This window comes from Homarus americanus, unplaced genomic scaffold (assembly GCF_018991925.1).
Source record: "Homarus americanus isolate GMGI-L3 unplaced genomic scaffold, GMGI_Hamer_2.0 scaffold37195, whole genome shotgun sequence".
NCBI lineage: Eukaryota > Metazoa > Arthropoda > Malacostraca > Decapoda > Nephropidae > Homarus > Homarus americanus.
This window is the reverse complement of record NW_024749477.1, coordinates 1-23569: the sequence shown is the minus strand read 5'-3', so window position 1 is coordinate 23569 and position 23569 is coordinate 1. Positions and strand designations below refer to the sequence as shown.

At 55.1% G+C, this 23569-nt stretch overlaps 2 protein-coding genes across 2 annotated transcripts; both read right to left on the bottom strand.

The window, feature by feature from the left end:
- Positions 1-3533: 3533 nt before the first annotated feature.
- On the bottom strand, positions 3534-4520 carry LOC121853375 (extensin-like). The gene has a single exon (XM_042347443.1). It carries the CDS (start codon positions 4518-4520, stop codon positions 3534-3536), a length of 987 nt encoding a protein of 328 aa, XP_042203377.1.
- Positions 4521-4624: 104 nt separating this feature from the next.
- Positions 4625-5913, bottom strand: LOC121853374 (DNA-directed RNA polymerase II subunit RPB1-like). The gene is made up of 2 exons (XM_042347442.1): positions 5133-5913; positions 4625-5049 (listed from the first exon to the last, which is right to left on the bottom strand). The coding sequence occupies exons 1-2, from the start codon at positions 5911-5913 to the stop codon at positions 4625-4627; spliced, it is 1206 nt and encodes a 401-aa protein (XP_042203376.1).
- Between the last annotated feature and the right edge of the window lie 17656 nt (positions 5914-23569).

The window sequence follows — 23569 nt, the reverse complement described above, 5'->3', positions numbered from 1 at the left end:
TGTATGTGGGTGCTGTATGTGTACGTTGGTGTATGATTTGAATAATGACCTCTTATTGTAATTGTGTTATTTAGGTATATTCTGGGGAAAGAGGGCCACCTGTCTATCTGGTCCCTGTCTGTATGCCTGTCTCTATCTGTCTGTCTGTCTGTCTGTCTGTCTGGTCCCTGTCTGTCTGCCTGTCTCTATCTGTCTGTCTGTCTGGTCCGCTGTCTGTGTGCCTGTCTCTATCTGTCTGTCTGTGTGCCTGTTCCCTATCTGTCTGTCTGGTCCCTGTCTGTCTGCTCTGTCTCTCTATCTGTCCGTCTATCTGGTCCGGTCTCTGTCTGCCTGTCTTCATCTGTCTGTCTGGTCCCTGTCTGTATGCCTGTCTCTATCTGTCTGTCTGGTACCTGTCTGTATGCCTGTCTCTATCTGTCTGTCTGGTCCCTGTCTGTGTGCCTGTTCTAACTGTCTGTCTGGTACCTGTCTGTGTGCCTGTCTCTATCTGTCTGTCTGGTCCCGCTCTGTATGCCTGTTCTCCATCTGTCTGTCTGGTACCTGTCTGTACGCCTGTCTCTATCTTCTGTCTGGTCCCTGTCTGTGTGCCTGTCTCTATCTGTCTGTCTGGTCCCTGTCTGTCTGCCTGTCTCTATCTGTCTATCTGGTCCCTGTCTGTATGCCTGTTCTATCTGTCTGTCTGTCTGGTCCTCCCAATTGTCTGCTCGTTCCATCTGTCTGTTCCCTGTCTGTCTGCCTGTCCCTATCTGTCATCTGGTCCCTGTCTGTATGCCTGTTCATCTGTCTGTCTGGTCCCTGTCTGTCTGCCTGCTCCATCTGTCTATCTGGTTCCTGTCTGTCTGCCTGTCTCTGTCTGTCTATCGGCCCTGTCTGTCTGCCTGTCTCTCTATCTGTCTGTCTGGTCCCTGTCTGTGCTGCCCTCTATTCGTCTGTCTGTCTGTCTGTCTGGTCCCTGTCCGTCTGCCTGTCTCTATCTGTCTGTCTGTCTGGTCCCTGTCTGTGTGCCTGTCTCTATCTGTCTGTCTGTATGCCTGTCTCTATCTGTCTATCTGGTCCCTGTCTGTATGCCTGTCTCTCATCTGTCTGTCTGGTCCCTGTCTGTATGCCTGTCTCTATCTGTCTATCTGGTTCCTGTCTGTCTGCCTGTCTCTGTCTGTCTATCTGGTCCCTGTCTGTCTGCCTGTCTCTATCTGTCTGTCTGGTCCCTGTCTGTGTGCCTGTCTCTATCTGTCTGTCCGTCTGTCTGTCTGGTCCCTGTCTGTCTGCCGGTCTCTCATCTGTCTGTCTGTCTGGTCCCTGTCTGTGTGCCTGTCTCTCATTTGTCTGTCTGTATGCCTGTCTCTCATCTGTCTATCTGGTCCCTGTCTGTATGCCTGTTCTATCTGTCTGTCTGTCTGGTCCCTGTCGTATGCCTGTCTCTATCCGTCTATCTGGTCCCTGTCTGTATGCCTGTCTCTATCTGTCTGTCTGTCTGGTCCCTGTCTGTGCCTGTCTTATCTGTCTATCTGGTCCTGTCTGTATGCCTGTTCTCATCTGTCTGTCTGTTTGGTCCGTCTGTATGCCTGTTCTCTATCTGTCTGTCTGGTCCCTGTCTGCATGCCTGTCTATCTGTCTGTCTGGTCCCTGTCTGTAGCTGCCTGTCTCTATCTGTCTGTCTGGTCCCTGTCTGTCTGCCTGTCTCCTATCTGTCTGTCTGTCTGGTCCGGTTCAGGCCTGTCTCTGTCTGTCTGTCTGGTCCCTGTCTGTATGCTCGTCTCTATCTGTCTGTCTGGTCCCTGTCTGTCTGCCTGTCTCTATCTGTCTGTCTGGTCCCTGTCTGTATGCCTGTCTCTATTCGTCTGTCTGTCTGGTCCCTGTCTGTCTGCCTGTTCTCTATCTGTCTGTCTATCTGGTCCCTGTCTGTATGCTCTGTCTCTATCTGTCTGTCTGTCTAGTCCCTGTCTGTCTGCCCTGTCTCTATCTGTCTGTCTGTCTGGTCCCTGTCTGTCTGCCTGTCTCCATCTGTCTGTCTATCTGGTCCCTGTCTGTATGCCTGTCTCTATCGTCTGTCTGTCTGGTCCCTGTCTGTCTGCCTGTCTCTATCTGTCTGTCTGTCTGGTCCCTGTCTGTCTGCTGCCTGTCTCTATCTGTTCGTCTGTCTGGTCCCTGTCCGTCTGCCTTCGTCCCTATCTGTCGTTCATCTGGTCCCTGTCTGTATGTCCTGTCCCTATCTGTCTGTCTGTCTGGTCCCTGTTAGTGTGCCTGTCTCTATCTGTCTGTCTGTCTGGTCCCTGTCTGTATGCCTGTCTCTATCTGTCTGTCTATCTGGTCCCTGTCTGTCTGCCTGTCTCTCTATCTGTCTATCTGGTCCCTGTCTGTCTGCCTGTCTCTGTCTGTCTGTCTGTCCCTGTCTGTATGCCTCTGCTCCCTATCTGTCTGTCTGTCTGGTCCCTGTCTGTGTGCCTGTCTCTATCTGTCTGTCTGGTCCCTGTCTGTCTGCCTGTCTCTATCTGTCTGTCTGTCTGGTCCCTGTCTGTGTGCCTGTCTCATCTGTCTGTCTGGTCCCTGTCTGTCTGCCTGTCTCTATCTGTCTGTCTGGTCCCTGTCTGTCTGCCTGTCTCTATCTGTCTATCTGGTCTCTGGTTCGTCTGCCTGTTCTCTATCTGTCTGTCTGGTCGAGAGAGTTATTATTGATGATCATAAGCTGACATGTTCTGTCGTGAGGTGCCTCAACCTTTTGGGCGTATTGGCTGTTGTCTGTTGATTTCTCTGATTATTGTTTTTCTTTTTTGATCTCTTGTTTCTTTGGTTTTCTGTGAATATGCGTATGAGAGAGAGAGAGAGAGAGAGAGAGAGAGAGAGAGAGAGAGAAGAGAGAGAGAGAGAGAGAGAAACCCTGCGGAAAAAATAAATAAAAACATTGTGTGAACGTCGCCTTAACACTTAAATCAATTCTCCTGTTGGAAGGTTGACACGTATGAGCAGGAGAATAACCCTCCCCCCACCACCACTGTATACACACATCACCCACACCTTCTTCAGCACAGCGTCAGGTGGGTAATGGGTTACCCTCCTACAAGTTACTTCCTCTACTGACCCATATAGCGGGTTGGTTCATGGGGTATTTCCCTTGACACTGGCTTGTGCCTATAGGGCACTCTTGACATGTGCCCTGGTGCTTGTGGTGGGTACTCTGAGACATGTGCCCTGGTGCCTGTTGGGTACCTTGGACATGTGCCGACACGTGCTGGGGTGCCTGTAGGTAGTCTTGGGACACGTGCTGGGGTGCCTGTAGGGCACCCTTGGACACGTGCTGGGGGTGCCCAGGGTGGTAGTCTGACACGCTGGGGTGCCTGTGGTGGGTAGTCTTGGACACGTGCTGGGGTGCCCAGGGTAGTCTTGGGACACGTGCCAGTGCCTGTAGGGACTCTGACACGCATAGTACCTGTAGGTACCTGATATGTGTTCTGTGCCTGTAGGTACCTGGACACGTGCTAGTGCCTGTAGGCAATTTTGGACACGTGCTGGGGTGCCCAGGGTACTCTAGACACGTGCTAGGTGCCTGTGGTGGCAATTTTGGACATGTGCCCCTGGGTGCCTGTGGTGGCACTCTGACATAAAGCCCTGGTGCCTGTGGTGGGTACCTGGACACGTGCTGGGGGTGCCTGTGGTGGGGCACTCTTGGACACGTGCTGGGGGTGCCCAGGTGGGTACCCAGACACGTGCTGGGGGTGCCTGTAGGCACTCTTGGACACGTGCTGGGTTGCCTGTGGTGGCACTCTTGGACACGTGCTGGGGTGCCTGTAGGGATTCTTGACACGTGCTGGAGTGCCTGTGGTGGGGTACCTGGACACGTGCTGGGTGCCTGTAGGGTAGTCTGGACCACGTGCTGGGGTGCCTGTAGGGGGACTTTGGACGCTGGGGTGCCTGTGGTGTGGCACGGACATGTGTCTCTGTGCCTGTGGTGGTACTTGGACACGTGCCCTGGTGCCTGTGGTGGGTAATTCTGACACGTGCTGGGGTGCCTGTAGGGTAATTCTTGACACGTGCCCTGCGCTTGTAGGTACTCTTGACATGTGTTCTGGTGTCTGTGGGTACTCTGGACACGTGCCCTGGTGCCTGTGGTGTACCTTTGGACGCGTGCTAAAGCCAGGTGGTGGGTACTCTTGGACATGCCCTGGTGCCTGTGGTGGGGTACTCTTGACACGTGCTGTGGTGCCTGTGGTGGGTACCTTTTGGACACGTGCTGGGCTTGCCTGTAGGGGTGCTCTGGACGTGATGGGGTGCTTGTAGGGTACTCTTGGACACGTGCTGGGTGCCTGTGGTGGCACTCTTGGACACACGTGCTGGGGTGCCTGTGAGGGTAGTCTTGACACGTGCTGGGGGTGCCTGTGGTGGGGACTCTTGACACGTGCTGGGGTGCCTGTGAGGGGACTCTGACACGCCCTGGTGCCTATAGTGGGTACTTGGGACACGTGCCCTGGTGCCTGTGGTGGGTAATTTGGACACGTGCTGGGTGCCCAGGTGGGCACTCTTGACATGTCTGGTGCCTGGGTGGTGGGAGAGCCTTTGGACACGTGCCCCTGGTGCCTGTGTGGGTACTCTGGACACGTGCTGGGGTGCCTGTGTGGGTATTCTGACAGGCCTATGCCTGTGGTGGGTACTCTGACACGTGCTGCGCCTGTAGGCACCTTGGCTCATGGGTTCTGGTGTCTGTAGGGTACTCTTGACACGTGCCAGTGCCTGTAGGGTAGTCTTGACACGTGCTGGGGTGCCCAGGGCACTCTTGACACGCGTCTCTGGTGCCTGTAGGGTAATTTTGGACACGTGCTGGGGGTGCCAGGTGGCACTCTTGGACACGTGCTGGGGTGCCTAGGCAGTCTTGGAAACGTGCTGGGGTGCTCAGGGTAGTCTTGGACACGCATAGTGCCTGTGGTGTGGGGTAGTCTTGAGCACGTACAAGTGCCTGTGGTGGTAGCCCTGGGACACGCGGGGTGCCTGTGGTGGGTAGTCTGGATATGTGTGCTGGGGTGCCTGTGGTGTGGGTAGCCTGGACACGTGCTGGGGTGCCTGTAGGGTGGGTCTTGGACACGTGCTGGGGTGCCTGTGGTGGGCAGTCTTGATACGTGCTAGTGCCTGTAGGTACCTCTGACGTGCTGGGGTGCCTGTAGGGTAGTCTTGACACGTGGCTGGTGCCTGTGGTGTTAGTCTTGACATGTGCTGGGTGCCTGTAGGGGACTCTGGACACGTGCTGGGTGCCTGTGGTGGGTAGTCTTGGACACGCATGGGTGCCTGTAGGGTAGTCTGGACACGTGCTGGGGTGCCTGTGGTGGGACTCTGGACACGCTGGGTGCCTGTAGGAGAATACTCTGCACGTGTTGGGGTGCCTGTGGGTAGTCTTGGACACGTGCTGGGGTGCTCAGGTGGGTAGTCTTGATATGTGCTGGGTGCCTGTGGTGGGGACTCCTTGGACACGTACAAGCCTGGGTGGTGGGGACTCTTGGACACGTGCTGGGTGCCTGTAGGGACTCTTGGACACGTGCTGGGGGTGCCTGTGGTGGGTACTCTTGGGACACGTGCTGGGGTGCCTGTAGGTAGTCTTGGACACGTGCTGGGGGTGCCTGTGGTGGGGACTCTGGGACACGTGCTGGGGTGCCTGTGGTGGGGTACTCTTGACACGTGCTGGGGTGCTCTGTGGTGGTAGTCTTGACACGTGCTGGGTGCCTGTGGTGGGTACCTGGACACGTGCTGGGGTGCCTGTGGTGGCACTTTGGACATGTGCCCTGGTGCCTGTAGGGTAGTCTTGGACAATGCTGGGGTGCCTGTGGTGGGGACTCTTGGGGACACGTGCTGGGGGGTGCCTGTGGTGGGTGGGTACTGGTGAGTCACCCAAGCGTCTCCCTGGTGGACATCACGCTGAGGTCTTGTTCTCATAACGGCGTCAGCTGCCCAGAGGACAGACGGGTGAGTGTCTCGGTGTTGTAAGGTGGGTCATCTGCGACTGTATCTCTCCCATTAAACTGGGTGGACTGGGAGTGCCCGGGATCGAACCATAACATAGGAGGCGAGCACTGTATCCCTTAACCGCCGCACACCAATTTATTGTACATTCGGTTAAATTAAATTCAGGTGGAATTTTGCTTTACAGCCATTAGAAAAATAATACAGAAATATATAATTACTTGTATCAAGACTTCAGTAGACACAGTAATATGTCGACTACTGTTCTGTTCTTATTGATTGATTCTAAGTGTAACTCAAAAGCCAGGTCAGGTCAACAAGACGTTCACCGTTAGTGCCAGTTTTCACTTAGTTGTTACGTCTACAATTAATCTTGTTATGTCTTGATATTGACTCCAGTAAACAAGGTTACCGAGGATAATATTAACCCGTTGTCTGAGATGTAAGTGGCGTTATCAGTTTACGACGCTGTATAACGCTTTATTGCTGCTGCTGCTGTGTGTGTGTTTTACAGCGACTGGAAGGCTCGTGCAGCACCTCTGGTTATGATCGTCGCTACTGCAGGAACAGCTACGAATAGTGCGTTTAACTCGTCTCCCCGACACAGTTTATCGTCCCACAACTGCCACTGATCATATGATTATCCATCTACTTTGTTACACTGTCGCGCCGTTGAACTAACTGTGAGGAGTCGTCAAGCTTCTCTGACCACACCGCCTCGACCATGACCACCTACTGATGGTGTACTTACCCGTCGACTTTGCGAGACTTGGCCACAACACAGGCGATACAGATTACGTATTTACTCACCTACTTTCCGAGACTTACTGTTTACCTCTCACTCTTGGGGAATATATTATAATACCATCGCCACTAATTCCATCACCCGCCGCTCCCCTCACCTTCTCTCCTCGAATTTACGATGACTCTTTACGTAAAAAATATATATATATAGAAAAAAATTATCTCGTCGCTCGTCTCTCCACTTTACGACGACACCGCAAACATTCATCTTCTCTTGTTCACCACAGTTTACGATGACATCTTGTTTACATATCCCTGTGTAGGTGGTGTGTCAGGGTAGGTGGATGGGATGGGATGGGGTTGGTGGTATGTCCGGGTGGGTGGGTGGGGGTGGGTGGGTGGGTGGGTTTAGTTCTCCTGCCCTGCCAATATGCTTACGACCTTCTCCGTCCCTCTCTCACGGGCCATTTATCCTGACGTGTAGAGGCTGGAGGCGTCACTGTGTATTAACAAGACAAGGTGATGAGGGGGGTATGGTCCCTCAGTTTGGGTGATGAATATTAATCTTGAGTCAGTGGTGACTGTGAGTGAGGAGGAGTGGAGTGGGTGAGGGAGGTGGTGGTGAGTGGTGGTGACTGTGGTGAGTGGAGTGAGTGATGAGTGAGTGAGGGTGAGTGAGTGGTGGTGAGGTGAGGTGAGTGAGTGAGTGAGTGAGTGACTGTGGTGGGGAGGGTGAGTGGTGGTGGTGGTGGTGAGTGACTGTGGTGAGGAGGAGGTGAGTGGTGAGGAGAGTGAGTGAGTGATGAGTGTTTAAGTGAATGGGTGATTGATTAATTGATTGATTGACTGCGTGGGTGAGTTGCTGAATTAGTTGACGGATAATGTGCTGACTGACTGAATCACAGCCCGAGAGAACTGGCCCCTCTGACTCACCTCACTGTACTTGTTAACTGACTCGCTGTGTCTCGCCTACCACCCCCATGGTAAAACATTTATCATGTTTCAATAATTTATTTAGAGTAATTTTGTGGGTAAGGGCAGAAAAGACCTGATTTTCTCGTAAAACTTCCATATTCTGTACATCCGAATGTCGTCACGGCATCACAAGACACCATTCATATCCTCACGAAATCACTATATTTTTTCCTGTCTTTAGAGATCTTGCCTCCGAAATCTGACCCTCCTCCTCCTCCTTCTCTTCTTTCTCCTCCTTTTCCTCCTCCTCCTCCTCCTCCTCCTCCTTCTCCTCCTCCTCTTCCTCCTCTTTCTCCCCCTCCCCCTGTTTCTCTTCCTCCTCCCTCTCTTTCTCCTCCCTCCTCCTCTCTTTCTCTTCTCCTCCTCCTCCTCCTCTTCCTCCTCCTCCTCCTCCTCCTCCTCCTCCTCCTCCTCCTCCCCTCTTTCTCCCCTCCCCTTTTCCCCCTCCCCCCTCTTTCTCTTCCTCCTCCCTCTCTTTCTCTCCCCCCTCCTCCTTAACCCTCCCTACTTGTGACAGGAGCAACTCACTCCCTGCACACGTCTCCTCTCTGCATGTAACTTTCAGGTCTCATACAGGAAGGCAGAACCTCCTGACGTCTTGTGGTTGATATTTGTTTCTTCTAAAACTGACGGAGAGGCCTGCTTCAGTGTGGGTGGTGAGGACACGGTCACTCTGAGCCTCGTGTTCACCTCTTGATGAGTCAGTCATTTAAGAGAAGAATTGATAGTAAAGTTCAGTAATAATAAAAAGGAAGCGTCAACCTAGGTATTGAAGTCTCCCCAGCGCCGTCTCTATGATGACGGAGGACCAGAACCTGAGACTCCGGGATCTTATGTTTACATTTTCAGCGTTTGTCATTGTTCTCGCTGGTGACGCGTCTTCCAGAAGGAGGGTGGGGGAGGGCACACTCTTAAATAAATTAGAATGGTGTGAGAATCACTACCCCAGAAAACAGCGCATTTACACCCGAATTTGCCTTTCTCATCCGGTGACGAGCGCCTGCTGCTGCTGGCGAGTTACAGTGCTGAGTGAGAATTTATTATTAATTTCATGAATAATAACAAACGTCCCAGAGCAGCCACTCAGATGTGATGGCGCTCGTCTGACACGTCCAGGCACTTAGTGTTTAGTGCCAGGATACACTGACTGGTGGTGGTGAGGGTGTTAGTTCTGGGGGTGATGGTGGTGCAGGTGGTGATGGTGCAGAGGTGGGGTAATGATGGTGATGATGGTTATGATAGTGGTGATGGCAATTATGGTGATGGAACTGAGGTTTGGTGATATTAATAATGTTGTTAGTGATGCTAATGATGACGTAAGTAGTGATGGTGATAATGAGGTATGCACAATGAGTGGTGACCAGCGGGTATTGGGGGGGGAGTGAAGGCTGTTGGCGCTGGTCACTACTGGCTGTTGACGCTCGTGACGTGTGGTGGTTCAGAGGAGAGTATGACGTCATGTGACTTTGAAGGTGGAGAAATGAATCAATCTACGCATTCGGTAGTGAACGTTTTAACATGTTTTCATTTCTGTCCATAAGTGTCCCACAGGCATGGCGCCAATTGGGGCAGTGGATACAGCATGTACTCAGGCCACTGCACTCGACCACCTTCACTTCACTTATACCGTGAGTTAGGTTCTGGGTGGACTAGGATCTCCACTGACCGCCTCACCCTCACTCCATCACGGCCACCACGTATCTCACAGTGTTGACTCATCCACTGCTGTATCGTGATGCCAGTGAGTCAACCTCTCTACTCATCAAGTGAATGAGTTATATGGGGTATTTATTTTATACTCATCTAAGAAACTAAGGTAAAAAGAACAGGTTAGATAAGATATAGACGGGAGGAATTCTCAAATCTTATAATTATGAATCGCAAATCTTAATGCTTGCTTGACGGGAGTAAGTAGTGACAACACCTCAACACTGCCACCCCACCTTATTTTATCTTAAGATTAACCTAACCTAACCTAACCTAACCTAATCCTAACCTAAACCTAGCCCAACCTAACCCAACCTAACCCAACCTAACCTACCCTACTTCCTTAACCTCTCCCCCAGGGAGTGTTAGGCGTGCTTAATCATCAGGTAATTTAAGCTGGAAGAGGCCGGGGTGAGGGGGTGATGGGGGCTACATAAGGTGGCCCTCAAAAAAACACTAATGATTTTGTGGAGATAATATGGACGACACAGACCAATGACTGTCTTCCATCATGTTATTTTTCCCTCTTGTCTTCCATCATGTTATTTTCCTCTTGTCTTCCATCATGTTATTTTCCTCTTGTCTTCCATCATGTTATTTTCCTCTTGTCTTCCATCATGTTATTTTCCCCTCTGTCTTCCATCATGTTATTTTCCTCTTGTCTTCCATCATGTTATTTTCCTCTTGTCTTCCATCATGTTATTTTCCCTCTTGTCTTCTTCCATCATGTTAAGACTCTTATTAATATTTCTTCCCTCTTGTGTGTGTTTGTTTGTCTGTTTGTCTGGTACTTTTATTGGTTTTATATTATTGTAAAGAAAAACGGTTATTCTATCTGTCTACCCCCTGATCCTCCACTCCTGATCCTCCACCCCTGATCCTCCCTCCCTGATCCTCCACTCCCTGGTGCTCCACCCCTGATCCTCCACTCCCTGGTGCTCCACCCTCTGGATCCTCCACTCCCTGGTCCTCCTCTCCCTGGTGCTCCACCCCTGATCCTCCACCCCTGGCTCCACCCCTGATCCTCCACTCCTGATCCTCCACTCCCTGGTCCTCCACTCCCTGGTCCTCCACTCCCTGGTCCTCCACTCCCTGGTCCTCCACTCCCTGGTCCTCCACTCCCTGATCCTCCACTCCCTGGTCCTCCACCCTGGTCCTCCACTCCCTGGTCCTCCACCCCTGGTCCTCCACTCCCTGGTCCTCCACTCCCTGGTCCTCCACTCCCTGGTCCCACCCCCTGGTCCTCCACCCCTGGTCCTCCCCCCCTGGTCCTCCACCCCCTGGTCCTCCACCCCCTGATCCTCCACTCCCTGGTCCTCCACCCTTGGTCCTCCACTCCTGGTCCTCCACTCCCTGGTCCTCCACTCCTGGTCCTCCACTCCCCCTGGTCCCTCCACTCTGGTCCTCCAGTCCCTTATCCTCCACTCCCTTGTCCTCCACTCCCTGGTCCTCCCTCACTCCCGGTCCCTCCACCCCTGGTCCTCCACTCCCTGATCCTCCACCCCTGGTCCTCCACTCCCTGTTCCCTCCACTCCCTGATCCTCCACTCTGGTCCTCCACTCCCTGGTCCCTCCACCCCTGGTCCTCCACTCCCTGGTCCTCCATCCCTTGTCCTCCATTCCCTTGTCCTCCACTCCCTGGTCCCTCCACTCCCCTGATCCTCCACCCTGTCCTCCACTCCCTGTCCCTCCACTCCCTGTCCTCCACTCCCTGGTCCCTCCACTCCCTGATCCTCCACTCCCTGGTCCTCCACCCCTGGTCCTCCACTCCCCTGGTCCCCCCACCCTGGTCCTCCACTCCTGGTCCCCTCCACTCCCCTGGTCCTCCACTCCTGGTCCTCCACTCCCCTGATCCCTCCCTGATCCTCCACTCCCTGGCCTCCTCTCCCTGATCCTCCACCCCTGATCCTCCACTCCTGGTCTCCACTCCTGATCCTCCTCCCGATCCTCACTCCTGATCTCCCTCCTGATCCTCACTCCCTGATCCTCCCTCCTGATCCTCCCCTGATCCTCCCCTCCCTGATCCTCCCCTCCCTGATCCTCCCACTCCTGATCCTCCACTCCCTGATCCTCCTCCCCTGATCCTCCTCCCTGGTCCTCCCTCCCTGGTCCTCCCTCCCTGGTCCTCCCTCCCTAATCCTCCCTCCTGATCCTCCCGTCCTCCCCTCCCTGGTCCTCCACTCCCTGATCCTCCTCCCTGATCCTCCCCCTGTCCTCCTCCCCTGGTCCTCCACTGGTCCTCCACTCCTGATCCTCCACTCCCTGATCCTCCCTCCCTGATCCTCCTCCTGGTCCTCCCTCCCTTCCTCTGATCCTCCTCCTGATCCTCCCTCCCTGATCCTCCACTCCCTGGTCTCCACTCCTAATCCTCCTCTCCCTGATCCTCCCCCTGATCCTCCCTCCTGGTCCTCCCTCCCTGATCCTCCCACTCCCTGATCCTCCCTCCCCTAATCCTCCTCCCCTGATCCTCCTCATCTCCACTCCCTGATCTCCACTCACAGTCCTCCTCCCTGGTCCTCCACTCCTGGTCCTCCTCCCCTGATCCTCCCACTCCCCTGATCCTCCACTCCTGATCCTCCCACTCCTGGTCCTCCCTCCCTAATCCTCCTCTCCCTGATCCTCCACCCCTGATCCTCCTCCCTGGTCCTCCACTCCCAGTCCTCCCACTCCCTGATCCTCCTCCCCTGTCCTCCCTCCCTGATCCTCCACTCCCTAATCCTCCCTCCTGATCCTCCACTCCCTGGTCCTCCCTCCTAATCCTCCTCTCCCCTGATCCTCCACCTGGTCCTCCCTCCCTGGTCCTCCCTCCCTGTCCTCCTCCCTGTCCTCCACTCCCAGATCTCCACTCCTGGTCCTCCACTCCCTGATCCTCCTCTCCCTGATCCTCCACCCCTGATCCTCCTCCCTGGTCCTCCCACTCCTGATCCTCCCACTCCCTGATCCTCCACTCCTGATCCTCCACCCCTGATCCTCCACTCCCTGGTCCCCCTCCCTGGTCACCCCTCCTCCCTCCCCATCCTCCCTCCCCAGTCCTCCCACTCCCTGATCCTCCACTCCCTGGTCCTCCACTCCCTGGTCCTCCTCCCTGGTCCTCCCTCCTGGTCCTCCACCCCTGGTCCTCCCTGGTCCTCCAGTCCCCTGATCCTCCCTCCCTGGTCCTCCTCCCTGGTCCTCCCTCCTGGTCCTCCCACCCCCGGTCCTCCTCCCTGGTCCTCCCTCGATCCTCCCTCCCTGGTCCTCCTCCCCTGATCCTCCCTCCTGGTCCTCCCTCCCTGGTCTCCACTCCCTGGTCCTCCACTCCTGGTCCTCCTCCCTGGTCCTCCCTCCCTGGTCCTCCTCCCTGGTCCTCCTCCTTGTCCTCCCTCCCTGGTCCTCCACTCTGGTCCTCCCTCCCTGGTCCTCCACCCCTGATCCTCCACCCCTGGTCCTCCTCCCTGGTCCTCCCTCCCTGATCCTCCCACTCCTGGTCTCCCACTCCTGATCCTCCCTCCCTGTCTCCACTCCCTGATCCTCCACTCCCTGATCCTCCCTCCCTGTCCTCCCTCCCAGTCCTCCACCCCTGATCCTCCCTCCCTGGTCCTCCCTCTGTCTCCCTCCCTGGTCCTCCCTCCCTGATCCTCCACTCCCTATCCCTCCCACTCCCTGGTCCTCCTCCCTGGTCCTCCCCTCCACATCTCCCTCCCTGGTCCCCTCCCTCATCCTCCTCCCTGTCCTCCTCCCTGAGTCTCCCTCCCTGTCCTCCCTCCCCTGATCCTCCCTCCCTGTCCTCTCCCACTCCCTGATCTCCCTCCCTGGTCCTCCACCCCCTGATCCTCCCTTGGTCCTCCCTCCCTGATCCTCCCCTGTCCCTCCCTCCTTGGTCTCCACTCCTGATCCTCCCTCCCTGGTGTCCACCCCTGATCCTCCCACCCTGGTCCTCCTCCCTGGTCCTCCCTCCCTTGTCCTCACTCCTGGTCTCCACCCCACAAGTCCTCACCCCTGGTCCTCCCTCCCTGGTCCTCCCACTCCTGGTCCTCACCCCTCATCCTCCTGATCCTCCTGGTCCTCCCTCCTGGTCCTCCTCTGGTCCTCCCTCCCTGATCCTCCCACTCCTGGTCTCCCTCCCCAGTCCTCCCACCCCCAGTCCTCCCTCCCTGGTCCTCCCTCCCTGGTCCTCCCTCCCTGATCCTCCCTCCCTGGTCCTCCTCTGATCCTCCCTCCCCTGTCCCTCCCTCCCTGGTCCTCCTCCCTGCTCCTCCCTCCCTGGTCCCCCACTCCCTGGTCCTCCTCCCCTGTCCTCCCTCCTGGTCCTCCCTCTGTCCTCCCCTCCCTGGTCCTCCACTCCCCGATCCTCCCTCCTGGTCCTCCCACTCCCTGGTCTCCCTCCCTGATCCTCCACCCCTGTTCTCCCTCCCTGGTCCTCCCTCCCCTGATCCTCCCACTCACAGTCCTCCCTCCCTGGTCCTCCCTCCCTGGTCCTCCCTTCCCTCACTCCTCCCCCGGTCCTCCTCCCTGGTCCTCCCTCCCTGGTCCTCCACTCCCTGGTCCTCCACTCCCTGGTCCTCCCCCCCTAGTCCTCCACTCCTGGTCCTCCACTCCCTGGTCCTCCCACCCCCTGAGTCTCCCACTCCCTGGTCTCCACTCCCTGGTCCTCCCTCCCTGGTCTCCTCCCCCTGTCCTCCCTCCCTGGTCCTCCCTCCCCAGTCCTCCCTCCCTGGTCCTCCTCTCAGCCCTCCCTCCCTGGCCTCCTCATGTCCCTCCCTCCCCTGGTCCTCTCCCTCCCTGGTCCTCCACTCCTGGTCCTCCTCCCCAGTCCTCCCTCCCTGGTCCTCCCTCCCTGGTCCTCCCTCCTGGTCCTCCTCCCTGGTCCTCCCTCCCTGGTCCTCCCTCCCCTAGTCCCTCCCTCCCTGGTCCCTCCCTCCCTGATCCTCCCTCCCTGGTCCTCCCTCCTAGTCCTCCCTCCCTGATCCTCCCACTCCTGGTCTCCACTCCTGGTCCTCCACTCCTGATCCTCCACCCTGGTCCTCCCTCCTGGTCCTCCCTCCCCCCTCCTGGTCTCCCTCCTGGTCCTCCTCTCGGTCCTCCCACTCCCTGGTCTCCCTCCTGTCCTCCCACCCCTGGTCCTCCCTCCCTGTTCCTCCCCCTGATCCTCCCTCCGTCCTCCACCCCTGTCCTCCCTCCTGGTCCTCCTCCTGGTCTCCACTCCCTGTCCTCCCTCCCTGGTCCTCCCTCTCCTGTTCTCCACTCCCGGTCCTCACCCCGTCACTCCTCCCCTGCCTCCACCATGATCCTCCCTCCACAGTCCTCCCCACCCTGTCCTCCACCCCACGTCCTCCACAGTCCTCCACCACAGTCCTCCGCCACCAGCCCCACTGGGCCTCCACCCCCAGCCTCCCCCTGGCCTCCACTCCTGACCTCCTCCACTCCCCAGTGCTCCCTCCCACCGCCCTCCACAGTCTCCCTCCAGGCCTCCACTCCTGTCCTCCCTCACCAGTCTCACTCACAATCTCCACCCTGATCCTCACTCTCTGTCTCCCACCCCTGGTCTCCCCACCTCCTGATCCTCCCTCCCTGGTACTCCACCACGTCCTCCCACCCCCGTCCTCCCACCCCTGGTGCCTCCCTCCGTGCCTCCCACTCCCTGGTCCCCACCCCGGTCCTCCCTCCCTGGTCCTCCACTCCCGTCCTCCACCCCTGTCCTCCCACTCCTGGTCTCCCCTCCCCTTGGTCCTCCCTCCTGGTCTCCCTCTGGTCCTCCCTACAAATCCTCCCTCCCTGGTCCTCCCTCCCCAGTCCTCCCCTCCCCTGGTCCTCCCTCCCTGGTCTCCCTCTGTCCTCCCTCCCTGATCTCCTCCCTGGTCTCCTCTGGTCCCTCCCTCCTGTTCTCCCTCCCTGGTCCTCCCACTCTGTCCTCCCACCCCCTGTCCTCCCTCCCCAGTCCTCCCTCTAGTCCTCCCCTCCCTGGTCTCCACTCCCTGATCCTCCTCCCTGGTCCTCCTCCCTGGTCTCCCTCTGATCCTCCCTCCCTGATCCTCCCTCCCGAGTCCTCCTCACTGTCTCCTCTGTCCTCCCTCTCCCTGATCTCCACCCCTGATCCTCCCTCCTGGTCCTCCCTCCTGATCCTCCCTCCCCCAGTCCTCCTCCCTGATCTCCTCCTGTCCTCCTGATCCTCCTCCTGATCCTCCCTCCTGGTCCTCCCTCCTGGTCCTCCACTCCCTGATCCTCCTCCTGTCCTCCCTCCTGGTCCTCCTCCCTGGTCCTCCTCTGGTCCTCCCTCCCTGTCTCCCTCATTCCTCCCTCTGATCCTCCCTCCCTGTTCCTCCCTCCCTGGTCCTCTCTCTGTCCTCCACCCCCGGTCCTCCCTCCCTTCCTCCCTCCTGTCCTCCCTCCCCTGTCCTCACTCTGTCCTCCTCCCCAGTCTCCCTCCTGTTCTCCCTCCCTGTCCTCACTCTGTCCTCCCTCCCCTGTCCTCCTCCCCATCCTCCCTCCCATCCTCCCTTCCCTGTCCTCCCCCTCTCCTCCCTCCCCAATCCTCCCTCCCTAATCCTCCCTCCTGTCCTCCCCTCCCTGGTCCTCCCACCTGTTCCTCCCTCCTTGGTCTCCTCCCTGGTCCTCCTCTGGTCCTCCCTCCCTGGTCCTCAGTCCCCTGTCCTCCCCTCCCTGCCCTCCCTCCCTGTCCTCCTCCCTGGTCCTCCCCCTGTCCTCCACCTTTGTCCTCCTCCCTGGTCCTCCCTCCCCTCGTCTGCACTCCTGTCTCCTCCTGTCCTCCCTCCCTGGTCCTCCCTCTCCTGGTCCTCCTCCCTGGTCCTCCCACTCCTGGTCCTCCCCCCCTTGCTCTGTCCTCCTCCTCTGGTCTCCTCTCTGGTCCTCCTCCCTGGTCCTCCACCCCTGGTCCTCCACCCCTGGTCCTCCCTCCCTGGTCCTCCTCCCTGATCCTCCTCCCTGTCCTCCCTCCCTGGTCTCCCTCTGTCCTCCCTCCCTAGTCCTCCCCTGGTCCTCCCTCCCTGTCCTCCTCCTGGTCTCCCCCCAGTCCTCCCTCCCTGGTCCTCCCACTCCCTGGTCCTCCCTCCCTGGTCCTCCCTCCCCTGTCCTCCCACTCTGGTCCTCCTCCCTGATCCTCCCTCCCCAGTCCTCCTGGTCCTCCCTCCCCCTGTCCTCCCTCCCTGATCCTCCCTCCCTGGTCCTCCCTCCCTGTCCTCCCCTCCCTGATCCTCCCTCCCCAGTCCTCCCTCCCTGATCACCCTCCCTGGTCCTCCACCCCTGATCCCCTCCCTCTCCCTGGTCCTCCTCCCTGATCCTCCCTCCTGGTCCTCCTCCTGGTCCTCCTCCTGGCCTCCTCCCTGGTCCTCCCCCCTGTCCTCCCCTCCCTGGTCTCCCTCCCTGGTCCTCCCTCCTGTCCTCCCCTCCCATCCTCCCTCCCCTGTCCTCCCCCCCTGGTCCTCCCTCCTGTGTCCTCCCTCTGTCCTCCCTCCCCTGTCCTCCCTCCCAGTCCTCCCTCTGTCCTCCTCCCTGGTCTCCCTCTGTCCCTCCCTGGTCCTCCCTCTTCTCCCTTTCCCCAGTCTCCCTCTGGTCCCTCCTCCCTAGTCCTCCCTCCCTGGTCCTCCCTCCCCAGTCCTCCCTCCAGTCCTCCTCCCTGGTCCTCCCTCCCCTGATCCCCTCCTCCTGGTCCTCCCTCCCTAGTCCTCCCACTCCCTGGTCCCTCCCTCCCTGTCCTCCCTCCCTGGTCCTCCCACTCTCTGTCCCCTCCCTCCCTGGTCCTCCCTCCCTGGTCCTCCCTCCTGGTCTCCCTCCCCAGTCTCCACCCCGTCCTCCCTCCCTACTCCCTCCCTGATCCTCCTCCCTGGTCCTCCTCCCTGTCTCCCTCCTGTCCTCCTCTGGTCTCCCTCTGTCTCCCTCCCTGTCCTCCTCTGGTCCTCCCACTCTGTCCTCCTTTCCCTGGTCCTCCCTCCCCTGGTCCTCCCTCCCTGTTCTCCTCTGTCCTCCCACCCCTGTCCTCCTCCCTGGTCTCCCTCTGGTCCTCCCTCTGTCCTCCCTTTCTGGTCCTCCTCCCCAATCCTCCCTCCCTGGTCCTCCCTCCCTGGTCCTCCCTCCCTGATCCTCCCTCCCTGGTCTCCCTCCCTGGTCCTCCCCCCTGGTCCTCCCTCCCTGGTCCTCCCTCCCTGATCCTCCCTCCCTGGTCCTCCCTCCCCTGTCCTCCCTCCCTAATCCTCCACTCGCTGGTCCTCCCTCCCTGGTCCTCCCACTCCCCAGTCCTCCACCCCCAGTCCTTCCTCCCTGGTCCTCCTCCTGTCCTCCCTCCCTGGTCCTCCTCCTGGTCCTCCTCCCTGGTCCTCCCTCCCTGGTCCTCCCACTCCCTGGTCCTCCCCTGTCCTCCTCCCTGGTCCTCCACCCCTGGTCCTCCCTCTCGTCCCTCCACCCCTGGTCCTCCCTCCCTGGTCCTCCCTCCTGGTCTTCCCTCCCTGGTCCTCCACCCCTGATCCTCCTCCCTGGTCTTCCCTCCTGGTCCTCCACCCCTGGTCCTCCTCCCTGGTCTTCCCACTCCTGGTCCTCCACTCCCTGGTCCTCCCTCCCTGGTCCTCCTTATCTCCCTCCCCTCACAGTACTGAAGTTCCTCCCACCCTCATTTTACACCATTCTCCCTTTCTCCTTCTCACCCCTCTCACTCTCCTTCATTCCTTCCTTCCTTCATTTACTTCCCCTCTCTGCCCCCCATGTCCTTGAGTAAGTAAAACCGCCGAAGTCTGTATCATCATGATTATAGTTCAGGCTTAGGAGATTCTTCACCCCATCACTCCTTCCCCATTACCCCTTCAGCCTCCTTCCCCATTACCCCCATCCTCCTCCCCATTACCCCCATCCTCGTCCCCATTACCCTTATCATTCCTCCGCACCAGAGACATTCCCCCCCTCCTCCTCCTCATTTCTACTCCCTCCAGTCTACCCCCTCATCTTCTGCTGGATTGGTGACCTCATTACCAACACCCACTCACCAGGAGGACTCACCCCACTCACCAGGAGGACTCACCCACTCACCAGGAGGACTCACCCACTCACCAGGAGGACTCTCCCACTCACCGGGAGGACTCCCCAGTTTTCTTGACGTCTTCTCCACCCTCTCGACTTCCACTAGAGTCTGACTTGGTGACCAACAACAGAGTTTGAACTATTGACGATAGGCACTGCTACTGTCACCACATGAGACACGAATCACAAGTTTTGAGACAGGAAATACCAGGATGTGAGCAGGAATCACCAGGATTTGAACGGTAATCACCGGATGTGAGCAGGATCACCGGTCAGAATCGCCAGGGGCAGATCACCAGGATGACAGATCCACGTTGGACAGAATCAAGGTTGAGACAGGATCGAGAGGAATCACAGTTTTGAGACAGGAAATACCAGGATGTGAGACAGGAATTACCAGGATATGAGACAGGAATCACAGGATGTGAGATAGAAATCACCAGGATGTGAGACAGGAATCGCCAGGTTGTGAGACAGGAATCGCAAGATGTGAGATAGAATCACCAGGGTGGGAGGAATCACCAGTATGTGAGACAGGAATCACCAGGATGTTGGACAGGAATCACCAGGATGTGAGACCAGGAATCACCAGGTTGTGAGACAGGAATCACCGGTTGTGGGACAGGAATTACCAGGATGTGAGACAGGAATCACCAGGATGTGAGACGGGGATCACCAGGATGTGAGACAGGAATCACCAGGTCTTCGCCATTAACGCCTCACCTAGCAGCCCTTAAAGGCCAGGCACCAGCAAAGGGGCAGTGAAATGTTTGACGGCGCTGCTCAACGATGGGCAACAGTGAAAAACTAGGGTGGTTAAGTGGGACGAACGAGGTCGTTAGCGCAGACGTGGTCGTTAAGACGCAGCTGCCGTTAAGAACACTCGTAATGGGCACAGGCGTTTCATTCGTGTAAGAAATAAGGTGGAATATATGATAACGTCGATTATAGGAGTTTGTTAGAGATAAAGTCGACGGTTTATACTTTGTTGACGTTTTGCACCATGATACGACAAGACAAACGTTAAGATAAACAAATGAACGAGAGCTCTCTCTCTCTCTCTCTCTCTTTCTCTCTCTCTCTCTCTCTCTCTCTCTCTCTCTCTCTTTGACAGTAAGTAACATATAGATGATATTAACTAATTCTAACTAATCCTGTCGAGGCTCAGCGGACATCTTTTACCAAATAAGCCAATCACAACGTTGTATTATCCACCAATAGGTGACCAGGAGCTTACGGATCAACCAATCAGATGCACTATACCCATTATCAATAAGCTAGCAGCTGTGACTAAAACAACCAATCACATGCCTTATATCAAGCACAATAGGAGAACAGGTGTTATAATTTGGCCAGTAAGATGTCTCCATTAAACACCACAAAGCGACCAGCGTCATAGATAAACCAGTAAGAAGACAGATGTTAGGTATATCAGCCAATCAAATGCGTCATAAAAAGCACCAATAGGCGACAAGATATCAGTAACTAACCAATCAGATGGCTTCTTTCAAGAACCAATTGACTACCAAATTGTCATAAAGCAACGAATCAGGCACCTTCTATCGGAGCCAATAGGCTTTATAACAAGCACTGAACAAGGCAATTTGGATGTTTACCCCGTGTTGTGTTTTGTGGAGACGGTGAGGAGAGATAAAGGGAAGGTGAGAGAGAGGGGGGAGAGATCCACAGTGAACAAGACAATTTGGTTGTTTGTCGCGTGTAGTTAGAACAATGCCTTCCTATTGGTTCATACAGCTCTAACAAGCCTCCCTCCTATACTAATTGTAAGGCAGCCGGGAGGAGTGAGTGGGGGGAGATAGTGAAGTGAAACAGAGGATTGTGGGGAAGAGGGTGAGAGAGAAGAGAATATGGGAAACGAGAGGGGTGAGAGAGAAAGAGAATAAAGGAGAGAAGGAAAGTGGGTGAGGTGAGAAACACACACACACACACACACACACACACACACACACACACACACACACTTATATGTCACCAACAGACAGTTAGACAGAGGTTGTATTGGCCTTAACGACCTTAGGGAATATCCACCTGTTTAACGAGGCATTTCGACTCACGTGAGAACTACCTTCAAACGACCCAGCAAGGACTTGGCAACCCGGGCAGAAGGTTAGGGCACGTGGAGGCTCTCTAACAATTAGAGATTAATTACTGATCAATGTGCAGCAACTGGGCTTGGCCGCCTAATTGTTTAAGTGAGACATTGAGATGGGGTGGTGGAAACAATGTGTGTGTGTGTGTGTGTGAGAGAGAAGCATACATACATACATACATACATACATACATACATACATACTGACCACCGTAGGGTCAGATCCTATTCAGGCGCTGCTCCTGTGCATGCGGCACTTACATGTGCATGTTCGGCCCCATTCCCCAAGTCCGTCTCCCGACCCATCCTCACCACTGGGATATCAACATAATCAAAGTGACAATTTCGTTTCGGAAAGAAGTAGGATCAGTGATGAACAGTGTTGAAGCCAGTGAATTCAGCACTAGACAGTACCAGTGAGCCGCGACCCACCAGTGAGATAAGCTCCTGGGAACTGACCGCCATCTTCTGACCAGGAGGTGCTAATCAGTCCACCATAGAACAACAGTGGGTCGGCTTCACTGACTACGAGATAACACAACACCACCTAGCAGAGGTGAGGTACTGTGACACCACCCACACCACACGGTGGTCCTTCATATCAACACCTACGGACGAGTTACAATACAACGAACACCACACACTTGGTCTCCATGACCAGCCCGGGCCATCAACTGTAAACTATAATAATTTGTATGTTCAATCATTGTTCTTTCTTCTTTCAGTAATGAAAGCTTTTTGTTGCGACCGACCCGCCCTTTTCTATGTATGTAATAAGTAATTTTTTCCAATGTATATTTTCAGCCTCTTGCTGCAGAACTTTTTCAATAAACCATTAATTATTATTATTATTGTTGCCTACATACATACATACTTACATAAATTAATATCACACACTGCAACTCTATTAATAAACCGTTTTTTAATATTATTTTTAACACTACACAACATTATCATAAGTCACTTGGTAACAACCTGTGGATTAACTGAAATATAAATAACCCAGGTATTACTTCACCAGCTTAGACACACACACACACACACAAGTCCATTATCGAAACCCACCCTAGAGAACGTGACTAAACCCAGAAACGACTAACAAGATATATGAGAGTATATCTAAAGAAATACGAGGCTCCTGCTGGCAACCCTGAATGAAGGAGGCATAGGTTGCCTGTTCGTCCAATACGGTGGGACAATATTACAGGGGCCGTTTGTTTACATTCTGTGTTGACTCAGCGGGGTGGAGAGACACTTGGGACGTCACCATCACACACTCACGGCCTTGATAAACCCCAGACACAGCCTCTTGGCCCTGCCCCCGCCACCCCTACCCTCCTCCCCCCTACCCCCTGCCACCCCCTACCTCCTACCCCCTACCCCTACCTCTACCCCCGCCACCCTACCCCCCTACCCCTCTACCCCCACTCCTCCAGGTAAACATTTTGTTATACTTTTTCTTCTTCAGGTGAGAGTTTGTTGACATTGAGAAATATCAACACAAGTCAGCTGATTAGGTACGGCAGCTCTATAATTCTGTAATGGTCGGAGAACTGTAACTATAATCACGAGTTTGTAATACTGTAACAACTTGGGGGAATTATATAATCACTGAACACTGTAACTCTGTAAACACCACAACACTGTAATACTACGTCGCCACAGAACCACGAGAGATTTTCAGAGACGTTCAAACTACAGACATTAACGTATGCAGGATAGCCTTCGAGTTTCTTTGAATTACATGTACAGCTTGTCCGAAATATTAATGCAATCGGCAAGTGGTTGGTGCTGTTGGGGGGCAGGGGCGTGTGCATCACTTGGGCAGACAAGATGATGAAGTTGTTGTTGTGGTCTAAGTGACACAATGTAACACACATACACACACACTAAAACACACACACACACACACACACACACAACAAGAAACACACACACACACACACACACACACCTACACACACACACACACACACACACACACAAGCACACACACACACACACACACACATTTGAAATTGAGTTGAAGGAAACTTCCACAATATCTTGTGGGTTTGTGTCTCTTCAACCGCCAGTAGAGCTCTGGAACTCAAGAGTTACCACCAATATTTAAGCCCTTGAGAAATTGAGAGCGAGACTTTGGAAATGAATGTACGTTTAAATTGGAGTAAAGGGAAGTTAATTGGTGAACTCCTCATTCCCAAGAAATTTATATCGACACAATATGTAACCGCAGAAATTTTAGACTTTTCGTTTTTCTTAACTTTTAAGCAAAATTGTTGTTTTCTTTGACTTAAATATATATTTTTCCTGACCGTGGAATGCTATGATATATTTGTTGACTGGTGATCCCTTCATTACATTATTTGACTCGTGTTCATAAGAGCTACAATCAACAACTTTCTTCCTGGGCTGGTGATGGCTGTCTATAGTACACCGCCTTGAGGGAGAGAGTATACTGTGGTCAAGATCAAACCTGAAGCTGTAAACACAAGAAAGATATGAGATGTTCAGCGTGTTTTTGACCATCCGCTTGCTAGCGTGAGAGTGGCTGAAGAAACTGACCAGTCATTAACTTTAGCGTGGAGAATGACTCATAGAAACACTGGCCGCTAGTAACTCTCAGCCACGGAAACTGTCGGCACGGCGTGGTGAGGAGGTCGTTGGGTCTTGTGAGTGGTGGTCCTCGCGGAGTAACTCATATGAATTGCCTTAACCACCTGAATTGACAAAACAAATGTCACAGGGTAAAATACATTGGCACAGACACACACACACACAGGCACACACACACACACAGCACACACACACACACACACACAGCACACACACACACACACACACACACAATATACTCTGGTGTAGGGAATAACATTTATCCTTTCAATGGGGGATAAATGTTTGTCTGTCTGGCAATGATTGGTTGATCTCATGATGGTGACAGAGTGGTAGACTGTCCCCTTTTAAAATGGAGAGTTTTTAGGGGGGAGGAGGGGGGGGTTATAGGAAGGTGCAGACTTTTCCTGACATTCTATGGTAGGAATTTTATTGACTTTTATGGAAACTTTTTCTATCTTTGTCCACCAGATAA

Excerpts from the sequence above, each read along its gene's own strand:
- LOC121853375 (XM_042347443.1), bottom strand. The coding sequence starts at position 4,520 with ATGTCAAGAGTGCCCACCTGGGCACCCAGCACGTGTCCAAATTACCCA.
- LOC121853374 (XM_042347442.1), bottom strand. The coding sequence starts at position 5,913 with ATGAGAACAAGACCTCAGCGTGATGTCCACCAGGGAGACGCTTGGGTG. Across the intron at positions 5,050-5,132 it reads CCCTACAGGCACCCCAGCAC|GCACCCCAGCACGTGTCCAG; the intron begins GTCAGAGGTACC and ends CCCACCCTACAG.